The sequence below is a fragment of the Meles meles genome, chromosome 6 (genome assembly GCF_922984935.1).
Source record: "Meles meles chromosome 6, mMelMel3.1 paternal haplotype, whole genome shotgun sequence".
NCBI classification, from domain to species: Eukaryota; Metazoa; Chordata; class Mammalia; order Carnivora; family Mustelidae; genus Meles; species Meles meles.
The window spans coordinates 42,802,173-42,827,889 of NC_060071.1; the positions used below are offsets into that span (position 1 = coordinate 42,802,173).

Sequence of the window (25,717 nt, forward strand, 5' to 3'; positions counted from 1 at the left end):
TTATAGCATACATCTCTGTTGCGATACCATGTTCCTGCATGTGTGATTTATTTCACTATACCTACTTCCCTCACTAGACTCCGAGTTCTGTAAAGGGCAAGAACAGTGTGTGCTTTGGTAAGTGCAGTGCTTGGCACATACATTTGTCATAAATATTTGTTAGATGAGTAAACGAAGAGACCAAAGAACACCCTTGTGTGGTGTTCATTATCATCACAGCCGTAAAGTCCTGTTCCTCTGGTCCATCCACTGGGACTTGGGAATAGGGCAGTCATAAGTAATCCTTCTAGACAAAGGTATCCATGATAACTTAACCAAGAGTTAAAGCTGAAACGCTGCATTCTTGTCCTGGCTCTGCAATGGTATACCATCCGGCAAGCTCTAATTTCTTTAGGCCTCAACTCTGTATTTCACCTATAGATTGGGTATCTCCTCTATACTTAGGTTCTCAATAGCTGTTTTCTCTAGATCTCTCCTCCCTCCCAGCCTGCCTGCCTCTTCAGCTGGAAATGACTGTAGCCCTCCTGCAAAGGGAGGGGAAGGCCTGAAACAGAATTGGCTTCTCTGTGGGAGGACTGGGAGGAAGCACAGAGCATGGGTGCTAATTCCACGAAACTGGCTTGGTATTCAGAAACAACGGCTGGATTCTCTTTCTTCAGACAAACTAGTTTTGAGAAGCAAGGCTGGAAAGTTGACATGGCAGAATGCTAGTCCTAAACAGCCTGTTGTCTGCAAGGATGGTAATTCATCACACTTAAATGATATAACCTAGAAGTCTTGTTTCAGTGTATTTAATCCCTTTCTTATTTAACTGGGGTGTCTCTTTGATCTTCAAGCTGTATGGTTTCAAGTTTATCTTCTATGTATTTTGCTTAAATATTTCATGGAAAATGAAGGGGAGCAACTTGGTTCTCAAACTGGAATCCTTCTCTAGAAGAAAGTCAACAAGTTGCTCTCTCCGTCATTCTGATTCTTGGATCCCGGTCTGTCCTCAGTAGATGAAACCCAGCTACAGTAATCAAGGAGGAGAGCCATCCTGTCCTAAAGTCTTGCAATGTGAAACTTGAAGTGGTCTCTTTGTATGTTAATTTCTCCATCTCTAGAATGGATACAATTGTTTTTACCCCCCCCCCCCCCCAGCGTTAGGGAGGTATCATTAAATCACTGAAATGATATTGGAAGAAAACAAGAGTGATTTTGTCTTGCAGAACACCACATCTGTATTTTCTCCATATTCTCCAACATGCATGAAAAGTTCCTTCAGAAGAGAATGTTTACACGGGATGTATGTATATTTGATAGTCCCAAACTACTCCCCAATCACCCACTTCTGAATAGGAGAGAAAAAAAAAATCAGAAGCCTGCAATTGTGTAACATGCAAATCTCTTCTGGACCAGAGCCCATCGCTGTGGTTTGGCAATACAACGAGCACAACATCTCTTTTCTCATCTCTTAAAAACAAAACAAAACAAAACAAAACAAAAACCAACAGAGAAAAAAAAATACCTTGAGAATAAAGGTAATGATTAATCTGTCAGGCACAAAAAGGATTGTTTTGGGGATTTCAGATTCTAACTTGCTAAGTCAGATAAACAGCCGTGGACAGGGGATGGCAATTTCACCAGAAGAGGATTAAGTCACGGGCTCTAATTGGGACAGCGTTTGCACAGTCAGAGAATCTCACCAGACATCTCCAGGAATCTGTGAGCAGTTGTCAAAACTTCCATTTTCACGTGCAAGTGAAGTAGGGACCAGAAGAAGCGGGTCCTGGTGGAGAGAGTGATCCTTGGAGAAACCTCACGATGCAGCCTGGGAAGGGAAGAAGGGGGAAAAGCTTCAAGCAAAGGCTGGTCTTGAAGAGCAGTTTAGCTAAAGAAACCATCTCTGAGTTCTTGGGCACCTTCATAATGATCGTAAGTATTTCCTGGATTTTGACCCAATTATGCCTCTCCTTCTCCGCAGCCGGTGGCGGATGTTTTGTTTTCTTTAAGTTTGTCACGAGAGTCATCTTTTCCAGGAAAGAGCACGTTACTCCCAGGCTTTTGGGCTATTTACTGGCCACAGGTTAGGTTTCCATGTACTCATTTCGTTTATTCACAAGACTTGGTAGGGGTGGGAGAAGGGGAGTCAACTACTTTCTTCATTTCAGAGATTTACTCAGACTCCGAGCTGGCTTGGATAGAAAGTCAGCCGTTAGACATTTTTCTCATTGATTAACTGATGTATACCTTGTTTGTTTCCCACAAACACTGAGGTGACTCAGTCCCTTGAAATAAGGATCGGCAGTCAATAAATATGAATGGCAAGAAACAACTCAGTAGTACAAATGCTTGGCAAAGGACTGTGTTGTCAGATCACTTGACTTTTAGTCAGAAATTTCCCTAGATAGAAATATGTTTTCTGCAACCTTCCAGGTTTGGTTTTGCGTGATTTCCCCCCCTTTGTTTACCTTAAGCTAATCCCTAAGTACTTTAATGAGATAGATCGATACATAAAGGAAGGACTGATTCTAAGAACCATTCAAGGATCTTGGCCAGGAAATTGTGCAGCTATTAACGGAAGACTGGACAGTCTACTAAAGTGGCATGAGCTCTAGGCTTCCGTCTTATTGCACAGTATAGTATTCTTTGGATGCTGAGTTTTTAGTTGGAGCCAGACCGTTTGTGAGCAAAAAGTGAAATGTTCAATTATTCTCATATACAACAACTACCGACTTTAACTAGCTCTTAAAAAAAAAAAACAAAAAAACCCTGCTCAAAGATTCCCTACTTCAGGTATTAATAATTTCATTTTTCTTAAAGTTATAGAGAGTTGTCCATAAATTTTGTACTTTAAAAGGTCTCTGGTAATGTACAGCATGGTAACTACAGTTAGTAACACTGTATTGTATATTTGAAAGTTCCTAAGAGGGGTTCCTGGGTGGCTCAGTCATTAAGCATCTGCCTTCAGCTCAGGTCATGATCCCAGGATCCTGGGATTAAGCCCAGCGCATTGGGCTTCCTGTTCAGCAGGAAGCCTGCTTCTTCCTCTCCCACTCCCCCTGCTTGTGTTCCTTCTCTCTTGCTCTCTCTCTCTGTCAAATGATAAATAATCTTAAAAAAGAAAAAGAAAGTTCCTAAGAGAATAGATCTTTAAAGTTTGTTGTCAAGAGAAAGAAATGTGTAACTATGTGGTGATAAGTGTTAATTAGACTCACTGTGGTGATCATTTTGAAATATATATAAATATTGAATCATTATGTTGTATACCTGAAGCTATTATAGTGCTATATGTCAGCTATATCTCAAAAAAAAAAAAGTTCTTTGCTTGGTATAAATACATTATAATTTAGGGGATAAGCCTAAGATCAAGAAACAAGTGTGAACTCAAACAGTTGAACTCATGTAAATTGAGAGAGAGAGTCCTAAGTTTTCTGGTCTCTAAGATTCTCTTTTTACTGGATTCACTCAAGTATTTTCAAGGCATATGGACAACTCCTTCTTGACTATCCTCACTTACCTGAGTTAGGAATGTGGATAAAGTGAGTAGTTTGAAGGAAAAGAGAGAAAATAAAAGCCCATGATTCTTCTGATCTTACTCAGTGCTTTCTGGAACATCACCCTCAGTGAGACAAGAATGCTGGGGTCATGTTACTTGACAATTTGGTCCCGATGAGGAGAGTGGATTCAGCTCTTTAGTGACCTGAGGTACAGAGAAGTAGAGCAAATTCAGTTATAATCTGCAGGGTCCTGCAGAAAACACAGGAGGAAGTGAACTAAACATCCATTTTGCAATTTGAAAAAGCTAAAACCTCCTTTATTTCTTAATAAGAAGCTGTTTCTGGGCCTGGGTGGCTCAGACAGTTAAGCGTCTGCCTTTGGCTCAGGTCGTGATCTCTGGGAAGCTGTTTCGTAATTCTATCCCCTCTGTGTTGAGTAAATAAAAGTTGCTTCCAGCCGTTCACCATTCTACTCATATAAGTAATAGCATATCTTCCTCTAGTATTCAAGGTAGGAGCTAAAGAAATATCTTCATATTATATGTCGAAAATAAAACTTTGTATCTTGTGGTGAAAGCAAATAATTGCCTAAATGTTTCGTTTCCATCTACATTGTACATTGACTTTTTAAGGCAACCTCTGATGGAATCCATAATTGTGATTATAATCTTTTTATTGAGGCTTGAAGGGTATATAAACAAGACATTTTTGCACAAACACAGTATTTTTTTAAACCAATTAATCTTCGTGGTTTTGCCCAACTATTAACCAAAGTCATTGTTGGTACGTTTAGTATGCTTCTGTATAGTAAAAGGCTTTTCCTGTTGATAATCCATGGGCAAAAGAGAACATAAGAATGGATATACAGGACACACCAGTACTTCAGATATGGTTTGCCCCCAGATGTTGGGATGTTGGGTGCCATCTTCCCCCCTCCTCGCAAAACCTGCTGTTAGGAGAAGCATCTTAAACTCATTTACACCATGGCGTAAATGACCGATGAGACCCACTTATCATTACCATTAAAGTCCATGAAAAATTCTCTGTAAACTACAAATAAAAACAGCAATGATTAAGTCATAAGCCGATGAACTGGCTCTAATTTGGCCTTGTAGTCATGGGATAAGTAGGCCTTTTTGCCTTTGCTGGGTGTGTAATGTATTTTCCCTGATACTTAGAAGAGGTTTTGAAGCCTTGAGCTGCAAAAGTAGGGAGAGAGCATGTATTAAGTACCTCCCATATGTTAGCTTCTTTATATACGTCTGTTTAACCCTACAATAGCTGCAGTAGGAAGGCTTTATTAACACTCATAAACAGTTGGAGAGATGAGGCCTCAAAGAGATGAAGCAACTGGGCCAAACCAGGAGAGCACTGAACTGGGATCCTTTCTAATTCTAGAGCCTACACTTCCCATCTGCTGCTGGAATTCCTTCCCCGGTGTCCCTGATAGATAGTAAATCTGACTCCCTCTACTTTAACATCTCTGTAGCTCGGAACGGTGCATGAGCTCTCCTTTTCTCGTGGGCATGTCAGTTTAGCTGATGGGCACCTGATAAGACCAGACCATGAGCTTTACCCCAAAGCTGTCTGAAGCAGAAAAGACAGCTCCGTGGAAGCCAACAGATATGAGGGGAAGGTAGAGCACAGGGGACAGCTCAGTCCCCTGCTCATGGCTTGTGGCCTGGGGATTTCAAGGGGCACATTACACATCCACTCCATGGAAATTTCCCGATGTAAGAAATACTCATTACATGTTGGCTCCCTGTCCCAGTCCTTGCGCCTTACCCTATTCCACTTGAGAATTTTTGCAGTGTTTGAAAGAACTGCTTGGTCTCCTTCTGGACATCTTGTAGGCTCCTTTCCCCCAACATCTGCCACAGAACTCTGCACATACGTGACTGGGACCCCCCAAAGGGGTGTTCAATTAAAATGTCTTTCAGGGGCTGTTATGTCCCAGAATCTCCAGTCATTCCTTGCAGTAGCTATGTTCACTCCTCCCTACTCTATAGTGAAGTGACATAGAGGAGGGATTCTTTGACACAGAGTTCGCCCTGCCGAAGATGCTGAAGTGAACAAGCAGCCATATTTCCTCCCGCCGAACGGCATCCTTCCAGGGCTGGATTTATGAGGGGTAATTATCTACTTGGGTATTGAGAAAGACTCTAAATTCTTGTCTCACTCTGTCAAGCTTGCACATTAGAGATCTACCTTTTGGCATCTCTAAGAATGAAAAAATGTAAATACTTGCTATAGCCTTGATCTGTGCCCTGAAGGGAGACAGGATGAGCAGAGACCTGGGACATAGGATTTGGAGGGCATTGGGGAATGGGCAGTGCAGGAGAGAGGGCGGAAGTGGGGTGGACGGTAAGTGAGGAATGTCAGACCCCACAGTGTTTTCTGAATCTGCTCTTGCCTTCCTCCGCGACTACATGACCAAACTCCCCACCTTGCCAGAGTCACTGAGTTTGTCATTCTGTCTTGAAGAGATCTCAGATATGCTGACTATAGAAATTCTGTGGCTTTAAAATTATTACAAAGCATGCTCAGATCTTGGAGTGGGTGTAGTGCAGATTAGAGAGCTCTTGAAATAAAAGAATATATGATTAGCATTTAGAGTAAAATAGGAAAATTCTTAAAATAAGCTAGTTCTTTGGGCTCCTGAGTGGCTCAGTGGGTTAAGCCTCTACCTTTGGCTCAGGTCATGATCTCAGGGCCCTGGGATAGAGCCCCGCATTGGGCTCTCTGCTCAGCGGAGAGCCTGCTTCCCCCCTCCCCCTGCCTGCCTCTTTGCCTACTTGTGATCTCTGTCAAATAAATAAATAAATAAAAATCTATATAACAAATAAGCTAGTTCTTAAAACAAGTGCGTTGCAGGGCATAATTCTGCACATTTTGGACTGCTAGGAATTTAGAATCCCCAGGTACTAGCAGGACAGCTCTGAGATAGATGCTGCTTGCCCTTCTTAATTGGTGGGGAAGCTGAGGCACTGGCCGATGCAATCTTGTGTCCTTTAAATCAGTGTGGAGCCCAGGTGCCCTGCCGTAAACATGCACTTGCCCTTGGTTTCCACTGTGCATTCCTCCAAGAAGCATAGAATGCTCTCTCATATACATTTTTTTTTTAGTTCCAGTATCGTTAACATAGTGTTATATTAGTTTCAGGTGCACCACACAGCGATTCAACTGTTCTGTATATTCCTCAGTGCTCATCACGACAAGTGTGCTCTTAGTCCCCCATCACCTATTTTATCCATCCCCCCCGCCACCATCCTTCTGGTGACAACAATCAGTCTAGTTAAGAGTCTGTGTTTTGGTTTGTCTCTTTTTTTTCTTTGTCTGTTTTGTTTCTTAAATTCCACATATGAGTGACATCATGTAGTGTTTGTCTTTCTCTGACTGACTTCACCTAGCATTACAGTCTCTAGATCCATCCACGTTGTTGCAAATTTCATATAGATTCTTGTTTATTTTTATACTTATATCTTTCCTGGAAGGTGGGGTGGGGAGAGAAAGAGAGATCAACTCCATTTTGCCAGGTGGAGAAACAGGTGTGACATAATTAAGAGGTTCGCCCAAGGTCACCCAGCTTATGAATGCAAGAACTGGGCTTGGTATTTGACATTAGTTATTCCTGATGTGCCATTCCTTAGTGGGAATTAACTCCTTTCCTGGGAAGCCCAAGAGAACCTTACTAATTTTATACCGTAAAATACATTAGATAGTGAAGGCATCACAAGACGATTATATGGAACAGACATGATCAGGGCAGGGAAATGTTATAGAAGACCTGTTAGCATAGAGTTTATGGGCCACTTCAGTACCTGCGAACACCCCCAAATCTCTTGTCACATGGGGGTTCTGAGGTGGTTCAGTCATATTTCATGTCCCCCATGAACACATTGACCATGTGTTGCACTGTGTTCCTTCTAGTGCTTCTATTTCTTGGGTTCTCCTTGAGACCACCCTGTGGCTCAGAGCAAAGGACCGACAGGCCAATGGTCATAAAGAGACACCCTGACTCCTCTCTCTTGCTTTCTACTCAGCAGTCCCTTGCCCTTTCTCTGATTCCTCCTTGCTTGGTCTGGCTCATTGCTTTGCAGAGACCTGACCCACTCCAAGCCAGGATCCGCCCAGGATGAGGGTCTCACTGAGCTCAAGCTGTCAGTCTTCCCACAGCTGATAGGACAGAAGCCTCTGCTGTCAACAGTACCTGGTGGACTCTGGCCACAAATGGCTTGTCTGTGGGAATAGTGGGAGAATCTCGGTCCTCAGGCTCTCATGCACTGCCTTTGAAATGAAGTGGCATCTGTCATCCCACCCCTATGTCTTTCAGATGAGGAAACGGAGACCCACATGCTCACAGAAATCTTTCAAGTGGTTTTCCCACCGCAGGAGGACATCAGAGAGAACTTGACCGTCGGTCCCACCTGATTCCTATGATTTACTTATGATTTATGTTTGGTTCTCAGCTTCTCATCGATTTATACCTCTGTTGCGGTGGGGGGGGGGGAAAGTTCTGTTACTTTAAGACAGTGCCCTCTTCTAACTATGAACATGAGAAAGAGCTGAACATGGTAGGATCTGTGTGGACTCCTGCCCTGTGCCTTCAGCTGGCGTGAGGGTGTGAGAAGGCCCAGAGCAGGAGATGCCTTCCCTTCAAGTATGGCAATGTGATGAGGAAAAAAGACAAGGAAAGGGGCTAACATTTATTGAGCACACACTATACCCAGACACTCTTTAATTCTTTTTTTTTTAAGATTCTATTAATTTATTTGACACAGAGAGAGAGAGAGAGAGAGAGAGAGATCACAAGCAGGCAGAGAGAGAGGGGGAAGCAGGTTCCCCACTAAGCAGCGAGCCCGCTGCGGGGCTTGATCCCAAGACCACGAGATCATGACCCAAGCTGAAGGCAGGGGCTTAACCCACTGAGCCACCAGGGCACCCCCCCTTTTTTTAGAAAAAGATTTTATTTGACACTCTTTAGTTCTGGAAACATCCATGAGATAAAGGAGTTGTTCTTATTTTACAGATGAGGAAATGAAGGTTTAGTACCATCAAGCCCCTTGCCCACAGGCAAGTGTGTGGCGGAGCAGGGATTAGAGTCAAATCCCGGCTTTTCCTTCATCGTGCTCGAATTATTCTCACCTAGGCTTTTGAGTTTTTACTACTGTTGCCTGGAAGAATATATGCTACAGTTTTGGATGTTTTAAAAATGTACAAATGTGTATTCTTGAGTTAACAAAGTTTAAAGTGAGTCAACATCTCTTTCCTTCTGATCAACGGGAAAACTTTTTAAAATCCTGACCGTAATCAACCATTCCATCTCATGCGTCATCATTGCCTGACATTTTAATTCTACCCTCATTATTTTTACTACTGATGTTTTTAATAGTGATCACTTACTTAAATTTGCTATCATTTATCGGTTTATTTGCTAATTATACCTAAATACATGCATTTCTTTTAGGTGCAGTTTCCTTCTTTGTGTAGTAAGAAAGCTTTCTTTGGGAAATTTTGAGGAAGCGTGTGTGAGGGATAAACTTTCTCAGTCTTTGTCTGAGTTTGTCTTTATTTCGCTCTCAAGTTTCAGTGATTGGCTGATAAATTTTAGGTTGATGATTGGTTTTGCTTGGCATTTTGCGGGTATCATCCCAATGTCTCTTGTTGCTGTTGACAAGTCTGTTGCTTGTCTAATTGTTGTTCTTCATCTGAATTCCTCTGATTACTACTAAGAGTTTCTTTATGTAGCATGCGTGTGCGTGCGTGCGCACACACACACACACACACACACACACAGAAATTTTCAGCCATAAGGCAAGGAAGCCAGGATGAGATCTTGCCTTTTTTAACAACAGGGGCAGACCTAGAAGTTATTATGCTAAGTGAAATAAGTCAGACTGAGAAAGACAAATACCATATAATTTCACTCAAATGTGGAATCTAAAAAAACATAATGAATGAATGAATAAATAAAAAGCAGAATCAGACCTACGAATACAGAGGACAAACTGATGGATGCCAGAGGGAAGGGCAGGGGACGGACAAAATGCATGAAGGGGAGAGGGAGACAGAGGCTTCCAGTTATGGAATGAATAAGTCACAGGAATAAAAGGTACAGCATATATATATATATATATATATATATATATATATGGGAACATAGTCAATGGTACTGTAATAATGTTGTTGTGCTGTGATACATGGAAGCCACCCTGGTGGTGAGAATAGCATAACCTATAAAGAAGCTGAATCATTACGTCATATACTTGAAACTCGTGTAACATTGCATGTCAGCTATACTGAAATTTAAAAAACAACAATAACAAAAAGAGTTTCTCTTTCTTTTCCCCTGAAATTTCACTACAATATGACTAAGGGTTATTCACTACAGTAAAAGGTTTATTTGTAGTGCTCAGGACGCATTGTTTATCAGAACTTAAAGATTCATAATTTTTACCAATTCTGGAAAATTCTCCACTCTATTACTTTGCCTTTCCCCAGTCTGTTTTCTCCTTTTAGAACTTCTATTATGTATGCAAATATGCCCAACTCTCTCACTTTTTTTCTTTATGTCTTTAACCATTCTCTCATTTCCATATCTCTTAATCTCTCCATGATGAATTTTATGATTTTATTTAATTTTATTTTTTCTCAGTGTTCCAAAATTCATTGTTTATGCACCTCGTTCATGTTTTCATTTCAAGAAGTTCTGTTTGGTTCCTTTTAAAGATTGCATTTCTTTTCTTCTGCATTTGTTTCTTTTGTCTCTTTAACTCACTAAAGTCTAATGTATTTATGGTATTTTATCATTGTTCTGTCATCTCAAGTTTTGAGGGAGCTAATAATCCTCTTTATCTTACTTACTAACTCTCATGGACAAAGGATCATTTCCTTTAGTGTTTTGTAAATTTGTATTGTAAACTCTTCAGGAAGGTTTGTTCTTTTCTGTGAGAATTCTATATGGCCTGAGCTGTGGGGTCATTCTTCCATAGCGGTTTGCATTTGCTTCTGCTAGATTGCCCAGGTGTATCACCTACCAGATACGATTAGTGTGAAGTGGAAACCTGGAAAAGGAAGACATACTCTGTGCATACTCTGTTGAAGAGAACTTTCCCCCCAAAATGGCTCTCCAGGCCCTTCCCCCTACATGGGATGTGTGACCATGAATGATTAGAAAATCCCATGCTTTCTCCAAATGAAGCAGGTTCTTTTCAAGTCCTTAGAACCTGAGTCAGGATCAGCTGAAGGAGGACTTTCCTATAGACTTCCCCTGATCAGCAGTGAACATGAAGGGCCAGACTAGCCCGGAAAATTTCAGAGTTCCAAAGGACTTGGGGAGAAAAGTCCATTCTGGGTCACTGATCTGAAGATTACAGATACCTAAAGTCAAACACTTCTGCCAAACAGAACTCTGCTTTTGATCCCTGAGTCTGAATTTTGGCTCAGAAAACTTGCCTCTTTCATTGACTTTCTATGAGGAAGTACTTTTGTTTTCTACTTTCCAGAATGGGTTTGGCTGGTTTTGCTTTAGTGACAGAGCCCGTTGCAACATGTTCCCATTACTTGACAAGAAAGGAGAACAAAGACACGAGAGCAGAAGTTGCCTCCTCTTCACTCATCAGGCTTTTGATGAAGACACCACATAGAGTGAGGGACCATGAGGGAGAGAATCCTCATAACAGTGAGGTAACTGATAGAGCTGAGCGAAATGCTGAAACAGCCCCAAAATGAAGGTTACTCTGTACATCTGGTGGGCACCTTATTTCATGCCTGAAGTAGGATCCCTAAGCCCACTGAACCCACAAAGCCAAAAAAAAAATGCTTTAGAAGAAAATATGCCAACAAAATGTGGCCCCTTCTTGATAGATTGACTGAACGTACTAAGACACACAGTCCTGGCTTGGCCAGCCAAGACCAAAAAGACCTGAGGGCTTAGTCCTTCTCAGCCTAGAATCAGCCCACATGTGTTAGTCTCTATTTTGAAGTTTAAATTTTCTTAGGAGAAAACCTCCCAAAAAACCTATACCTTTTTCAACAGGTAAGTGGTTAAAGAAACTGAGGTGCATCCTTACAATAGACACCTATGTAGCCACTAAAGATAATGAAGCCAGTTTTTATATGCTGATATGAAAAGATTCACTAAACTATTGAATTAAAAAAGCAGGAAGAAAATGGTATGTATAAAACACTCCTGAAACATGCACACACAATTTTTGACAGAATATACCAGAAAGTATTGATATTAGTTACCATAAAGAATAAAATATAAGGGGCGCCTGGGTGGCTCAGTTGGTTAAGTGACTGCCTTTGGCTCAGGTCATGATCCTGGGGTCCTGGGATGGAGTCCCACATCAGGCTTTCCCTACTCCGCGGGGAGCCTGCTTCTCCTTATGCCTGCCATTCCCATGCTTGTGCTCTCTCTCTGTCAAAGAGATTTTTAAAAAAAGAATAAAATATAAAATCTGGGATAGAAAAGAGACAAATTTCTTATATCTTATGGAACACCTTTTGTAATTGAAAAAATCTTACATATTAACGTACATTTTCTTCACTCTCCTGCTCCTCCTAAAAGAGCTCACTGAGCAGAATTTCTCCCTTCCAGGTGTTTTAGGGAGTTGCTCAAAACGTGTTCTAAAGAACACTAGTTCCATGAGATGCAAATAAAAATTTGTGAAAGAAAAATAGGCTGACCTTCCCAAATATGTTTGGAAAACAGTGGATTATACCAAGTTAAGCAGTTTTTTTCAACTATAGGATTTATCAGAGCTTTTAACACTCACTATAAACTCTAAGAGGGGAATAGAATACATAGATGTGCCTGTACTCACTTGAGCAAAAATCTCTTTCTCAAATTTTAATTCCAGTAGAGTTGATATACAGTGTTATATTGATTTCAGATGCACAGTATAGTGATTCAACAATTCTCTACATTACCTAGTGTTCACCAGGATGAGTGTACTCTTAATCTCCTTCACCTATTTCACCCATCCCCCCACTTACCTCCCTCACCACCCCCCCAGTCTGTTCTCTAGAGTTAAGAGTTTGTTTCTTGGTTTGTCTCCATTTTTCCTTTGTTCATTTGATTTCTTTCTTAAATTCCACATATGAGTAAAATTATACGGCATTCATCTTTCTCTGACTTATTTTGCTTAGCATGATACTCTCTAGATCCATCCATGTTGTTGCAAAGGCAAGATTCATTCCTTTTTATGGCTGGATAATATTCTATTGTACACATCTTCTTTATTCATTCATCTATCATTAGACACTGGGCTTCTTCCGTAATTTGACTATTGTAAATTATGATGCAATAAACATAGGGATGTATATATCCTCTTGAATCAATGTTTTCATAGTCTTTGAGTAAATACCTGGTGGTGCGATTACTGGATAGTATAGTAGCTCCATTTTTAATTTTTCGAGGAATATCCATACTGTTTTCCAGAGTGGCTGCGCTAGCTTCCATTCCCACCAACAGTGCACAAAGGTTCCTATTTCTCCACATTCTCACCAATACTTGTTATTTCTTGTGTTTTTGATTTTAGCCATTCTGAAAGGTGTAAGGCGATATCTCTTTGTAGTTTTGATTTTTACTTCCCTGCTGATGAGTGATGTTGAGCATGTTTTCATGTGTCTGTTGGCCATCTGTATATCTTCTTTGGAGAAAAATTGAAATGACACAAAGAAGATTTGCATGGCACCTGCACAAGTCCCTTTTTTTGAGGAGTATCTCATGGAACTGATGATCTATGGAACATACTTTGGGAATTGCAGGGCCTGGAATGAATCTAAGAAACTAATCAGCACCAGAATTCTTCTGTCTTCAGGGATCTTCCAGACTGAAAGTGACCCAAGGTGTACTTACCATTGTTAGACCACTCTGAATAGAGGGAGAGCTGTCTTGAGCAACTCTCCAATCACATTCAGCATAATCAGACCATGGTTATCTTAATATGAACACTCACACCTTAATAAATAAATGCTTAATTAGTTCTTTATTCAGGCCCTGGCATCATGATCAAGTTCTCGTCCAAGTTAGCATTATTTGGATGAGTTGAGGGATGTGAATGCCTGATGTAGGTCAGACAAGGAGAGCATTGTTCTTTTTTTAGCTTGTGAGAAATAATGGTGTTTAATCACTTATATTTCTGAGGCCCAATTTTGTTCTTGGTACTCTTTTCTACTCAGAGAGCTCTGAGGTTGGCCATCTGCCCGTTCACCTGGTTCCCAAGTCTCAGATTCCTCAGTTTTTATGAGCTTGCCCTAATATCATCTCTTCTCAAGTACAGCTGGTTCTTGAGTGGTGATTGATCTTATCCTGATATTCTCAGGCTACGTGCCACCAAATGATTTTTAACCAGAATGTCCAGGTTTCAGTCTTGGGGTTTTTTTTTTTTTCTTTCTTTCTTTTTTTTTTTTTTTTGTGTGTGACTATTTTGTTATGATTGAGAAAATTTTATTTTCCATTTGGAAAACTAACTGACTGGAAAGCCGCACATAAATATGCATTCTGGGAACAAGCAGACCCACAGAAACAGTAACAATTGTCAGAAGAGGAACACAGAACCAGGAATCCGAAAACCTGACTCCAGGTTCAGATTATGCCACTACTAGCCATATGAATTTTGTCAAATTATCCAATCTTCCACTTTTTAAGTCTTTATTTTCATTCCAGTTAGTTAACATACAGGGCGATATGAGTTCCAGGTGTACAATATAGTGACTCAACACATCCGTGCAATACCGGGTGTTCATCACGAACGCACGAACGCACCCCTTAACCCGCCTCACCTAAGTCACCCATCCCCCCCCCCCCCCACACACACACCATCTCGCCGCTGGGGACCATCAGTTTGTTCTCTAGAGTTGAGTCTGTTTCTGGGTTGCCTCTTTCCAGTCTTCCACTTTTGAAATGCAGGTTAAATGTCGGCAGGTAATGTGCTTGACAGTGTGGTATACGTGCTATAAATGTGTGTTTATTCCCCTATCCAGTGCTCAGAATTATGTGTAGTCACACCCGGGCCCCACCACTGATTACCCGTGTGACGGTGGGAAATTCTCTTAACCCATCTAAAAACTTCATTCCCTTATTTGCGAAATGGAGGAAGTAAGAGGACCTGACTCACAGGGTTGTTGTGAGGACCAACGGGCTAATGTATGGAAAGTGCTTAGCTCATAAAAAACACGCAATAAGCATTAGTTGTTGTGACTATGATCATTCTGTGTTTCAATGGATACCGTCACATACACTGAGAAGATCTATAGCAGGCAGGGTGTGGGACTTCTGGTAACATATACCTACAGCACGGGCTGGAGGACCAAGGTCTGCAGAGAATATACTGGCAGATGGGCCTTTGTTCTCCTTCTTCTCCAGTTACTACCCCCCCACCCCCAAAACCTTAGGAGGTGGGGAACCGCTGACAAAGCCCTAAAGTGACTCCTGCCTCAAGAATGGGCACCAGGGGGCGCATGGGTGGCTCAGTAGGTTAAGCCTCTGCCTTCCGCTCAGGTCATGATATCAAGGTCTTTGGATCAAGGCCTGCATGGGGCTCTCTGCTCAGCGGGAAGCCTGCATCCTCCTCTCTCTCTCTCTGCCTGCCTCTCTGTCTACGTGTGATCTCTCTCTGTCGTCGAATAAATAAATAAATCTTAAAAAAAAAAAAAAAAAAAAAAAAAAAAGAGTGGGCACCGGGTTTTTGGTCTCCCTATCATAGCCATTTTAGATAAAGTCATGCCCGCAGTCAGTCCTTTATTTGAAGGTCCCCACAGAGACTCCCTCCAGGAACTAAGCCACTAAGAGGCTGTGCTACCTTTCATCCCAGAGATGTTATCATCATGCCATCTGTGGGACCAAAAATTCACTGGCACTAGAAGCTCAATGGGTTTCTCCTCCCACCCCTCCGGATGGGGGTGAGTAGCCCCAAAGCTTATTGAGATGAGGCGGGTCACATATATGAGTGAGGGGGACATGGTGGGGTTAAGGAGGAAAGGGACTGTGTATGTCCTCTCTTGGGACTTTCTGCCTCCCAGGCTCTCTCCACTGTGGCCAAGTAGGAAAGGGGTGGGTTTTTATCAGATTCTCGTTTTTCAAAAATGATCAGAAATCTAAAGTTCTATGCAATTTTCCCCTTTTTATTATTCTATTTATCTTTATTATTTCTGTTTATAGTTATTAATTACTTTATTATTTATTTATTATATTATTTATCCTTATTTATCTCTTTTTATTACAGTATTACTGGCAACAATTCCTAAAATTGAAAAAGAAAAAAAAAAAAGCACCCCCACGTAGGCCAAACAAACAAATCTCTGAGTCAATCGCACTCACAGGCTGTCTTCAGCCTTGGACCACCAGTTTGTGACTCTGCTGTAAAGTGTCCTTATCCAAATTCTACGAAGACAAAATATTCTCACCAGAAAAGGGCAAATGGAGAGATTGTGAGGGTCTCAGCCTTCTGTTCAGTATCATCTGTTTATAAGAGGCCTGGCTGTGAGAAATCTAATTCCTGCACACGAGACTGTTGTCCTTTTCTTGTCCTGTCCTAACACCTGGCAAAACGAATTGAGGCAATCATGTGAAAACCATTTTTTAAAAGATATTATTTATTTATTTGAGAGAGAGAGAGAGCACAAGCAGGGAGAGGGGCAGAGGAAGAAGCAGACTCCCCGCTGAGCAGGGAGCCCGATCACCTGAGCGGAAGGCGAACACTGAACCGACTGAGCCACCCCGTCGCCACGTGAAAACCACTTTTTTTTTCAGGCAATACCAGAAGAGAAATCTTGATCTTATGTAATTCTAATCAGGTTTCTCATGAGGCCAATCTGTCATGTGCATATATTAATATATCTCAGATTTAACAGTATTATGTCCGATGATTCAATAATTTCGGGTATTAATCAAATGATTCAAGAATTTGGGGAGACTTAAATGTCAAAATAACCATCACCTAGGTCCCCTCTGCTCTCGGTCTGTGAATGCTGGGCCCAGCAGGTCTAGCTCAGAGGGCAGACCCTGCAGCTGATCACTTAGGAGGCACGTTTGACTGCAATGGAACATTCGTTCTTTCAGAACGTTTGGGGATGAATGGGGGATAAGTAATTGCTATAAAACTAAGTAAACAAAAAGTAAGGCAATAAATACAAAATGGTGTAATGAGGGAAATAAAATCCTAATACGGTGCATGTTCTAGCTGTGAACAACATCTGCATAACAATAATGATGGCAAATACAAAATACTGATTTGACAAAAAGCTGATACAACTAAGTTGGGAAAACAGGGATGGGTTGTATGGTTGTCTAGAAAACATAACAAAATTTCAGAAACGAGAAGTTACTAGATGACTTCTAAAATGTTGAAAATCATAATTAGTAACAGAAATGTGTTGTATAGAAATACCAAAGTTTGAAGAGAAAGAAAGAAAATAAAAACTTTAAAGCATTTCTTGTGCGCCACGGAGAAGGGAAACAGAAATGCAAGTTTCAGAAGGCTGGGATAGACAACTGCTGACTTTCTTATATGTCACGGAGTAGCACCTGACTTTTTAAAATTATGTGCACATATTCCTTTAGTAAGAATTAAATTACATTTTTAGAAGAAAAAAAAACCATCTCCTACTTAATAAGGCAAAATTACAAAACCACGTCTTCATGTACACTTTCCTTAGGCGTAAATGCTTGGGCATTTTTTTAATAACAAGACTACAATTTTAAATAACAGTACCATCTTTCATCCATACTTTTCTTACCCGTTCTCAGCTATCTTTCCTACCAGTCTGTGAGCTCCCAGAGGACCTGTGTCTGGTTTTTTTGTTTGTTTGTTTTTGTTTGTTTGGCCTCCCTGCTACCACCAGGCATCATGCATGGCACTGAGAATTTTCGAAGGGACCTATATATGGAGGAAAAAAGGAAGTGAGGAAGGAATGGCTGAATGAATGCCAAATTCCAGTTAGGACTACTTGCAGAATTGAGGATCTTAATTTCCTCCAATTTCACTTTTTGAAAGACAGACTTGTAAAGCATAATCTGGACAAACTGCTTATTTGGCTCAGGAAAAGTTGAGGGCAATTTAGGTTAAGTGAAGAAACACAACCTTTGGATCCAAATGTTAATTTTAGGTTCCAAAAGATCTTTTCACTAGCTCTCAGTCCTCCGGCAAATTATTTTATCTCTTTGTCCCAGGGTTTCTTTGGATGAAAACAGTAGAGTTTTCCTCCCCCTCAGTTACTACGGGGACTAAAAGAGTATTTGTAATGTGTGCGTGGGTAAACAAATCAGTTTCTTGAAACACAAAAGAAAGCAGTTTATTTCAAACACAAATGTTGCCCCAGCTATACTCTTTTAACGTTGACTTCGGTCTGGTGAACGTTTACATTAAATGACAAATTTTCTCCTGTAGGATAGTTTTCATCTAAAATATATCGCTTACCTGTTTCCAAGAAGACAGGCAGCAACATACAGGGTCAACAGCCACACGTGACTCACATTCTTGGGTCCCATTGTTGCCGCCCACGTGGCTCACAGCAACCATGCCCCAGACTGGCACTACCGATTAAAGGATACTAACTTCCTAGAAAAGTTTTCAGGAGAATGGTAATAAATAAATACTAGCCAGGTGAGCTTGGAAGCTACTGGGGCATTTTATTATCAGTGGCCACTTGGGTCGCTTCTTTGGCTCTTAAAGGGGCAGGTGGGAGGGAAGGAAGTGCTTGGCTTCTCGGGTCTTGGTGTTGAGAACAGATATGAGTGCTATTAAGTCTGGAGATGCCGGCTAGTGCCACGAGAAATGTCTGTGGCTCGTGGGTGTGGTTCATCTGTGCACAAAGTCTCGCCCCACCATTATCTTAGCCCACTCACTTCCCGTGCCGGCCACTTTGGCCAGCATTAGGGGCAGGAGCGTGCCTGCTGCTGCTGACCACAAAGTTGGGAGACACAACGAGAAAAGGAGCGAGCCACAAAGCACAGGAGAAAAGGGTTTGATGGGCTTTCTGGTCTAGTATTCTCGGGCTTAGTCATCTAGCAGAAGCTGGCTGTGCAGGCAGGAGCTGGAAAGCAAGCCAATGGTACTCCGTGAAAATCGGTTTTGTGTAAACCGAAAACTGTTCTTAATCACTGGCCTATCTCATCGCCCTCCGAGAAAGGAGGCAAATGGGGCTGAAGAGGATGTCTCCCTAGGTCATTGGAAGCTTTGGTGAAACAGCCCAAGTGTTGGGTATTTTTCGGAACCAGAGGGACCACGTGTGTTGTCACCAGAAAAGCAACTTGTCCTAGCACAAAACCCAGAACTACAAGAAGATTCCCCAATGAGCTTCCTCCTCAGTCCGTTTTCCTCAGGCTGACGCGTCTGGTTTACAGTGAGGGTGGGGTAGATGGGGAATGGATGGCTATTTGGATCTCCAGGTCCTTCAGCACTCCCGGCCGTCCCCTCACCTGTGGTGTGCAGGTGCCCCAACCCCGCCTTCCCTGGGACCTCACTGGTCTCTCTGGATGTGGCCATGGGGGTGTTGGTTTCTACCAGTGACCTTTCACTCCATCCGTTGTGCAATGGTTACAAGCGCAGGCCTCTGAATAAGACAGACATGGGATCCAGCCCAGGTTCTGTCTCCTGTGTTTTTATTATGCAAACCTGGAGAACTTGCTTGGCCTCTCCTGGCCTCCATTTGCTCATCCATAAAGTGGAGATAGTAATCCTGTCCTCCTCTCCCAGGATGAGCAGATGTTGGCAGGGATGAAGTGGTACAGGTACCCGGGTCTGGGCACAGAGAGCGTACCTGGTGTTTGTACTTCTTTGCTTATACTGCCTTAAACAGATGAGGATAGACTCTAAACATTTCACACGGCCTTAGCTCCAAAGTCCATGACAATACTGTCCAAGAAGCCCTTTTAACTGTCCTCTCAGTATCCATTAATTCTGAAAGGACTGAACTACAGAAGGTAGATACAAGACATGTTACCCTTTCCTTCTCTGGACAATGTTTGATGAGAACAGAGAATCGCAGACCCCTTGCAATCATCACAGGGTCCCCTGGTGATCTCTGGTCTCAGGTTGCATCACTTGCAAACATTTTCTAAAGAATCCTTGGACTTTATTAACTACTGCTTTCCCGAAAGGGGTCAGTTTGTACATACTGACTGAACAGACACTTGTTCAGTGTCTGTTATACATGGTATCTCTGTTAGGAACATCTTAGTTTGCATTTTATTTTTTTTTTAAGATTTTATTTATTTATTTGACAGAGAGAGAGAGAGAGAGAGCACAAACAGGGGGAGCAGCAGAGGGAGAGGGAGAAGCAGGTGCTCCCAGCTGAGCAGGCAGCCCAACGTGGGGCTCGATCCCAGGACCCTGGGATCATGACTTGAGCCAAAGGCAGAGGCTTAATCCATCGAGCCACCCAGGCGCCCCTTAGTTTGGACTTTAAACAAAGTACTAGATAGCCAAGAGATTTGAGAACGGTCAAATGAAATAAAATCTGTGGAGTTATGATTTGTTTGTGATAATCACTTCACCTCTTTAGGTTTTACATTGTGTCCAGTAATCAGCTTGTCATAGGGGTCATGGCTCCACTGGGAACTTCCCAGCAGCTCAGCTAAGATTTCTTAGAAATTACACCTCCCACTTCTCACATCCTATCCCCTGTTTCTATTGAAAAGACATTTACAGGGGCGCCTGGGTGGCTCAGTGGGTTAAGCCTCTGCCTTTGACTCAGATCATGATCCCAGGGTTCTGGGATCGAGACCCACATTGGGTTCTCTGCTCAGCAGGGAGCCTGCTTCCTTGTCTCTCTCTGCCTGCCTCTCTGCCTACTTGTGATCTCTGTCAAATAAATAAATAAAATCTTTAAAAAAAAAGAGACATTTACATAGGGATCCCCCGCCCCCGGCTTATGTGTAGATATTTTAGTATGCTCCAGCAGATATTGTTTGAGCATGGAATACGGAGACGCATGAGCTGCTGTGGTGGACAACACAGTCTTGGTGGGGTGGCCTGAGGTGAGGCGGACTGTCAGGAAATGCCATTGGAAAGACATAGTAGATGAAGCAGAGGAGGCCACTGAGGGCTTGAGTTGTCAAAGGAAAGCCCCACAGAAAAAACAGGGTTTTAGCTCAGTGTCAAGAGTACAAGGAGTTTGGTTGCGGAACAGGACAGATAGAGAAGGGACATTCTGCCAGAAAGGAGAGCATGAGCCAGTGTGCAGGGTGGGAATGAGTGTCATGAGCTCAAAGGACTCGCCGCGACGGGGATGCCAGCCTGGCTGATGCAGATCTATGCTGGAGAACACTGGGCATGAAGTGGATGGGGTCGAAAGGCAAGACCCTGGAGAGCCCTGAGTACCAGGGGAGGCTTGTGCTGCCATTTCCCACCTAACAGTGTGTGTGGGGGGGTGCTAAGTCATGCTCCATCTGGCGGGGTCACTGGGTGGGGAGACACTGGGGGTAGGGACCTTGGTTGGGGGCTGCAGAAGAAGCCTCCAAAGATTTGGGAATGACTGACTATAGGTGGCCAAGGGAGAGAAGAGGAAGGAATACCAAATGATTCCAGAATGTTTGGCCTGAGTGGTTGAGAATGACTAGCCACCAGTCGGCCTTTTGTAGGAATTCTGCCTTTCAAATATCCTTCTTGCTTTCCCACTGAAATTCTTTCTCCCGTTCTTGCCATGTGCGGCACCTGAGGAGAGTGACAGTATTTACCCTCTCCTCTTTTCTAGTGTGACTTTCCCACCCAAAGCACTAAAATCTCGCCAACTACAAAGGGACCCAGAGCAATCACAAGTAAGCAAAGCAACACGAAGCTCTTGTCAGCTTCCCACTTCTCCTCTTCTGCAAATTTTGATCCTGTGACTAGGAATCAAACAGCAACTATTTCTAGCATCTGTCACAGATGTGGTTTTCTCCCTATTCTTATCGCCAGTCAGTGAGTCAGCGGTTAAGTTCACGGGTCCCTTTGTCTTAACTTATTCACCCTACATTGGGGGTTTCCTTTTGAGTTTATCCTAAGAGCAACAATATCCTGCACTTTCCATTCCCCTTTGTGGTTTAAAAAGTGCTTTCATTATTGTTCTCCCGTTTGAACCTTTACCAAACTATCCTACGAAACAAGGCTGGCTGGTATCATTATTATGCTTTAATTGATGATCAAGCTGACACGGAGAAGTGTCATTTACGCAGACATATTGTCATACCTGGAAATAGCACCTGGAATCTGGTTATTTAGTTCCCTCCAATATTCTAGGTGCTGTGCAGAGACAAAGACGTTTCATACAGGATCTTGAGTACCTTATAAAATTCGGAAAACCGGGCATAGATCCATAAGCAGTTAAAGTACATCCTGTGCATGAGTGCCCCACTAGATGGCAACAGAAGCAATGAGCAGAAGGTACAGGATGACTTACCCAGTCCTAATGCAATGCACAAATACAGGAGGATTGTGTCCATGTCTGCATTTTGTTTTGTTTTTTAAGATTTTATTTATTTATTTGACAGAGATCACAAGTAGGCAGAGAGGCAGGCAGAGAGAGAGGGGGAAGCAGGCTCCCCGCCGAGCAGAGAGCCCAATGCGGATCCCGATCCCAGGACCCTGAGATCATGACCTGAGCCCAGAGGCAGAGGCTTAACCCACTGAGCCACCCAGGCGCCCCTGGGCTCTGTGTTTTAAGAGAGACGCTGACAACCCAGAGCTTGACCTGGTGAAACTCACCAGGAATCAAAGACGAAGGGACAGGCGTCCAGGAAAGTGAACTCCCTCCAGGTATTGGAAGACCTGGAGTGTGGAAGAGGTTTATGATTTATGGTCCCGAGAGTGCGATGAGCGCTAACAGAGAGAAATTACAGGAGAGAAGACTCCAACTTCCTGTAAGGAAAGACTCCTTAGCTACTGGAACAATAAAAAATATCTAGAACTAGCTGCCCGATGTGGTAATAAGTCCTCGTGTCTCACAGTAACCCAACACAGACCAGATGAATGCCAGTTTAGGATGTTGTAGGGGAAATGCCTGTGTCTGTCAGACCCAGTGTCTGTGCCATTGAGTTCAGAACTAGTGTAGGGTTGAGGCTGAGATGAGAGCACGGTGCAGGGTCTGAGACCACAGGCTCTGGAGACTCCATGGTGCTTGCCCTTGGAAGCCAGCCACAGGACTATGAAGAAGCAGGCCACACGGAGAGGCCATTCGTAGGTGCCTTGGCCAACCCTCCAGCCAAGGCATCACCTGACAGCCAGTATCAACCACTAAACACGTGAATGGGTTAGTCTTCAGATCATTTTAATCCTCCAAATTTGAACCACCACACTTGACACCAAATGGAGCAGAGATGAGATACCCTGCCCAGCCTTGCCCAAATTCCAGATTCACAAGCAAAATAAGTGTTACCATTTTAAGCCAGTAAATTTAGGGCATAGTTACGTAGGGCTAGATAACTGGGACATGATGTTTATGTGTTATTCTAAATTGCCACCGATCTTCAAGCCAACTCACAGGTGCAGAGTCAAGGTGAAGCTGGTGTTTTTTGCAGAAAGGGGGGTTGGGGGACTGGGCTGAGAGAAGACAAAGCTTGGTGAAGCTATTGGGTGAATATGAATGAGAGGTGAGTGAGGAGCTTGGGGGGCACAGTGAAGGGCACAGGGAGAGCTAGATCCATGATTTGTAATACCCTCCCTCCCCTACATGGTTCTGTGAGTTTTCTAAATATCCCGGAGAAGGAAGCTAGACTGAGCTGATGCCAGATCCTGACAAGAATGTGGGAGAAAACTTGGAGGTGTGTAGCTGGCCAGCAAAGGAGGAGAGGGTGGCGGGCTTGGGAAACACCACACCTAAGGAAACACAATGAAACAAGATAGGCCCGCATATTGTTTGCTGTTGGTGTGGAAAGGAATCTTCGAGATTATTTTCTAGATAAGGAGAACCAAGCTCTGGCACTTGGAAAAGAACTAAGCACTAATTGTATAGTAGGGACAGTACACTTGAATTTCAGAGAACACAGTTTCAGTGTGGCGAGAGTATGAATGAGTAATGGATCCAAAACAGCTTTCCAGATATGGTTCAGAAAATTGAGACAAGCTAGATAATAATAGACTTTTTCTCCATCTAAGAAGGGGAATGGTAGGGTAGTTCATTTAAAGGTGAGGGCAGGGAGTCATATTGGAAATCTCTGTAATACCATGAAGGACAGATCTCTCATTTTGGAAGGGAAAAAATTATAGCAGGTGCACAGAAGAGGGAAACCAGAGTGGGTGGCCAATCTCCCATCAGTCTGGCTGCAGTACTTCAGGACACCCAAGGTCTGTCTGCCTACCTGGTGCGTGGATGCAGGGGGGAGGAGGCAGGCAAGGGATGATACTAGAAGGTAGTTACCTGACTTCCTCATTGCCTTTGAGGCTATAAGAAGTAGATTTTATTTTATTTTTTTTAAAGATTTTATTTATTTATGACAGAGAGAGAGATCACAAGTAGGCAGAGAGGCAGGCAGTGAGAGAGAGGGGGAAGCAGAGCCTGATGATGCAGGGCTTGATCTCCAGGACTTTGGGATCATGACCTGAGCCGAAGGCAGAGGCTTAACCCACTGAGCCACGCAGGCACCCCAATAAATATATTTTAAAACTAAAATCCAATGATGTAGGGGCGCCTGCGTGGCTCAGTCCATTAAGTGTCTGCCTTCAGCTCAGGTCCTGATCTCAGGGTCCTGGGATCCAGCCCCACCTGCTTCTCCGAACTCTTGCTCTGCCCCTTCCCCTTCCTGTGTGTGCTCATACTCTCTCGTGCGCGCTTTCAAATAAATAAACATATATCTTTTTTTAAAAAATAAAATAAAAAGCACTGATGTGAATCTGGGCTGAAATCTGGGTGGCGATTTCTGATGAAGGTCACTGAAGCCCCCACATCGCTCATTTCTCCTCTTTCCTTTCCTGCAACACCCTGCATCGATTATCCTCCCGAGGAAAGAACAAAAAACAATTTCAGTATCTAGAGTAGAAGAGGAGAATATTCATCATAGTGGAAGTTGACAGGGCAGAGCCTTCCCTATACCCACCCGGGCCATTTAAAGCTTTTCTGCCCCCTCTAGACTAGCACAGGGGCACGCGCATCAGACCTCAAAAGAGGGAAGACGCTTATACAGAATTCAGTAATACGTCAGGATGGGCCCTTCTCTGGATGTGTCCCCTCTTATGCCCCGTTGTCTAAATCAGGTCATGTCAGCTGTCAGTAACATTTCATTCCTCTTTTCAGAAGATGTTGTCAAAATGCCAGTTACCTTAGAAGTTGTGCACGGGGTGGTTAATTGGCTTTAAATTAAAAAGAGAGACGCCAGTGTGGTACTGGCTTTAATGCAGAGAATTATTCTAATAGATAGCGATTCTAGAAAAAAAAATAGGTTAAGTCTAGATGGAATTGATAGGCTATGAATGAACCCAGGCAATGTTTTTGAATAGGGAAAAGGGAACGTGTTACTACTACAACCTTAGTTAGGATTCACTGCAGGGTCCGGAGCGCAGCCTGTGCATATGGGATGTGTAGCCCAAGGGCTCCCCTGAAGATGTCAAGCCCACGTACTTAACCCTCCTGTCCAGCCGGTGGAACTAAGATGAGGCAATATGTCTTAGAATTGGGGATTACAGAAGCTGTTGAAAGATCAAGAGAATTTCTCTGCCTTCAGGGAGGGATAAACTAAAATCATTCTATATGTATTAAATTATTGTTTGTAAATTATATTTCTATGGAAGACCTCACAAAAGCACTCTGGGGGAGCTATTTAGAATTCATTCATCGCTGTCGGGAAATTGTTCACATGCAACCTCTCATAACTCAGGCTCAGACTTCCCTTCTAATCCTTTTGTGGAGAGACACGCAGTGGCTGGTTATTATCTTCTTGATGAGAAGCATCCACCTTCTTAATCTCTTTTTCCTTACGTATATTTGATCCTGAAACCTTTCCTCATATGCCCTTAAACAATATTCACTGCCTCATGCTGAACTCTTACTGAAGTCGGTTGCTCTTTCATTGTGAAACCCAAGCTGGGCTGTGTATTCTAGAAAAAGTCTGGCCAATTCAACATATAAAGAGCTATGATTTAATGATCCTATGGTCCAGAACTTCCTCCCCCAGGGCCACACTCGCTCTTTAAACCACAGCATGAGGATGGCCAATGGCCATTTACTGTCTTGTTATTTTACTACCAGACTTGCACATGACTATTCCGTCTTTCTCAATACACTCTTTCACCAAATGTTTCCTTCATGGGCCAGGATTA

General features: G+C 42.8%; 1 protein-coding gene across 1 annotated transcript in view; it reads left to right on the top strand.

Annotated features, from left to right (window-relative positions):
• The first annotated feature begins 1,561 nt into the window (after positions 1-1,561).
• Positions 1,562-25,717, top strand: part of AQP9 (aquaporin 9) — a 41,683-nt gene continuing 17,527 nt past the window's right edge. The window contains exon 1 of the mRNA XM_046007167.1: positions 1,562-1,914. Within this exon, the coding sequence (XP_045863123.1) occupies positions 1,804-1,914 (111 nt within the window). The 5' untranslated portion in view covers positions 1,562-1,803. The remainder of the gene's footprint in view (positions 1,915-25,717) is intronic.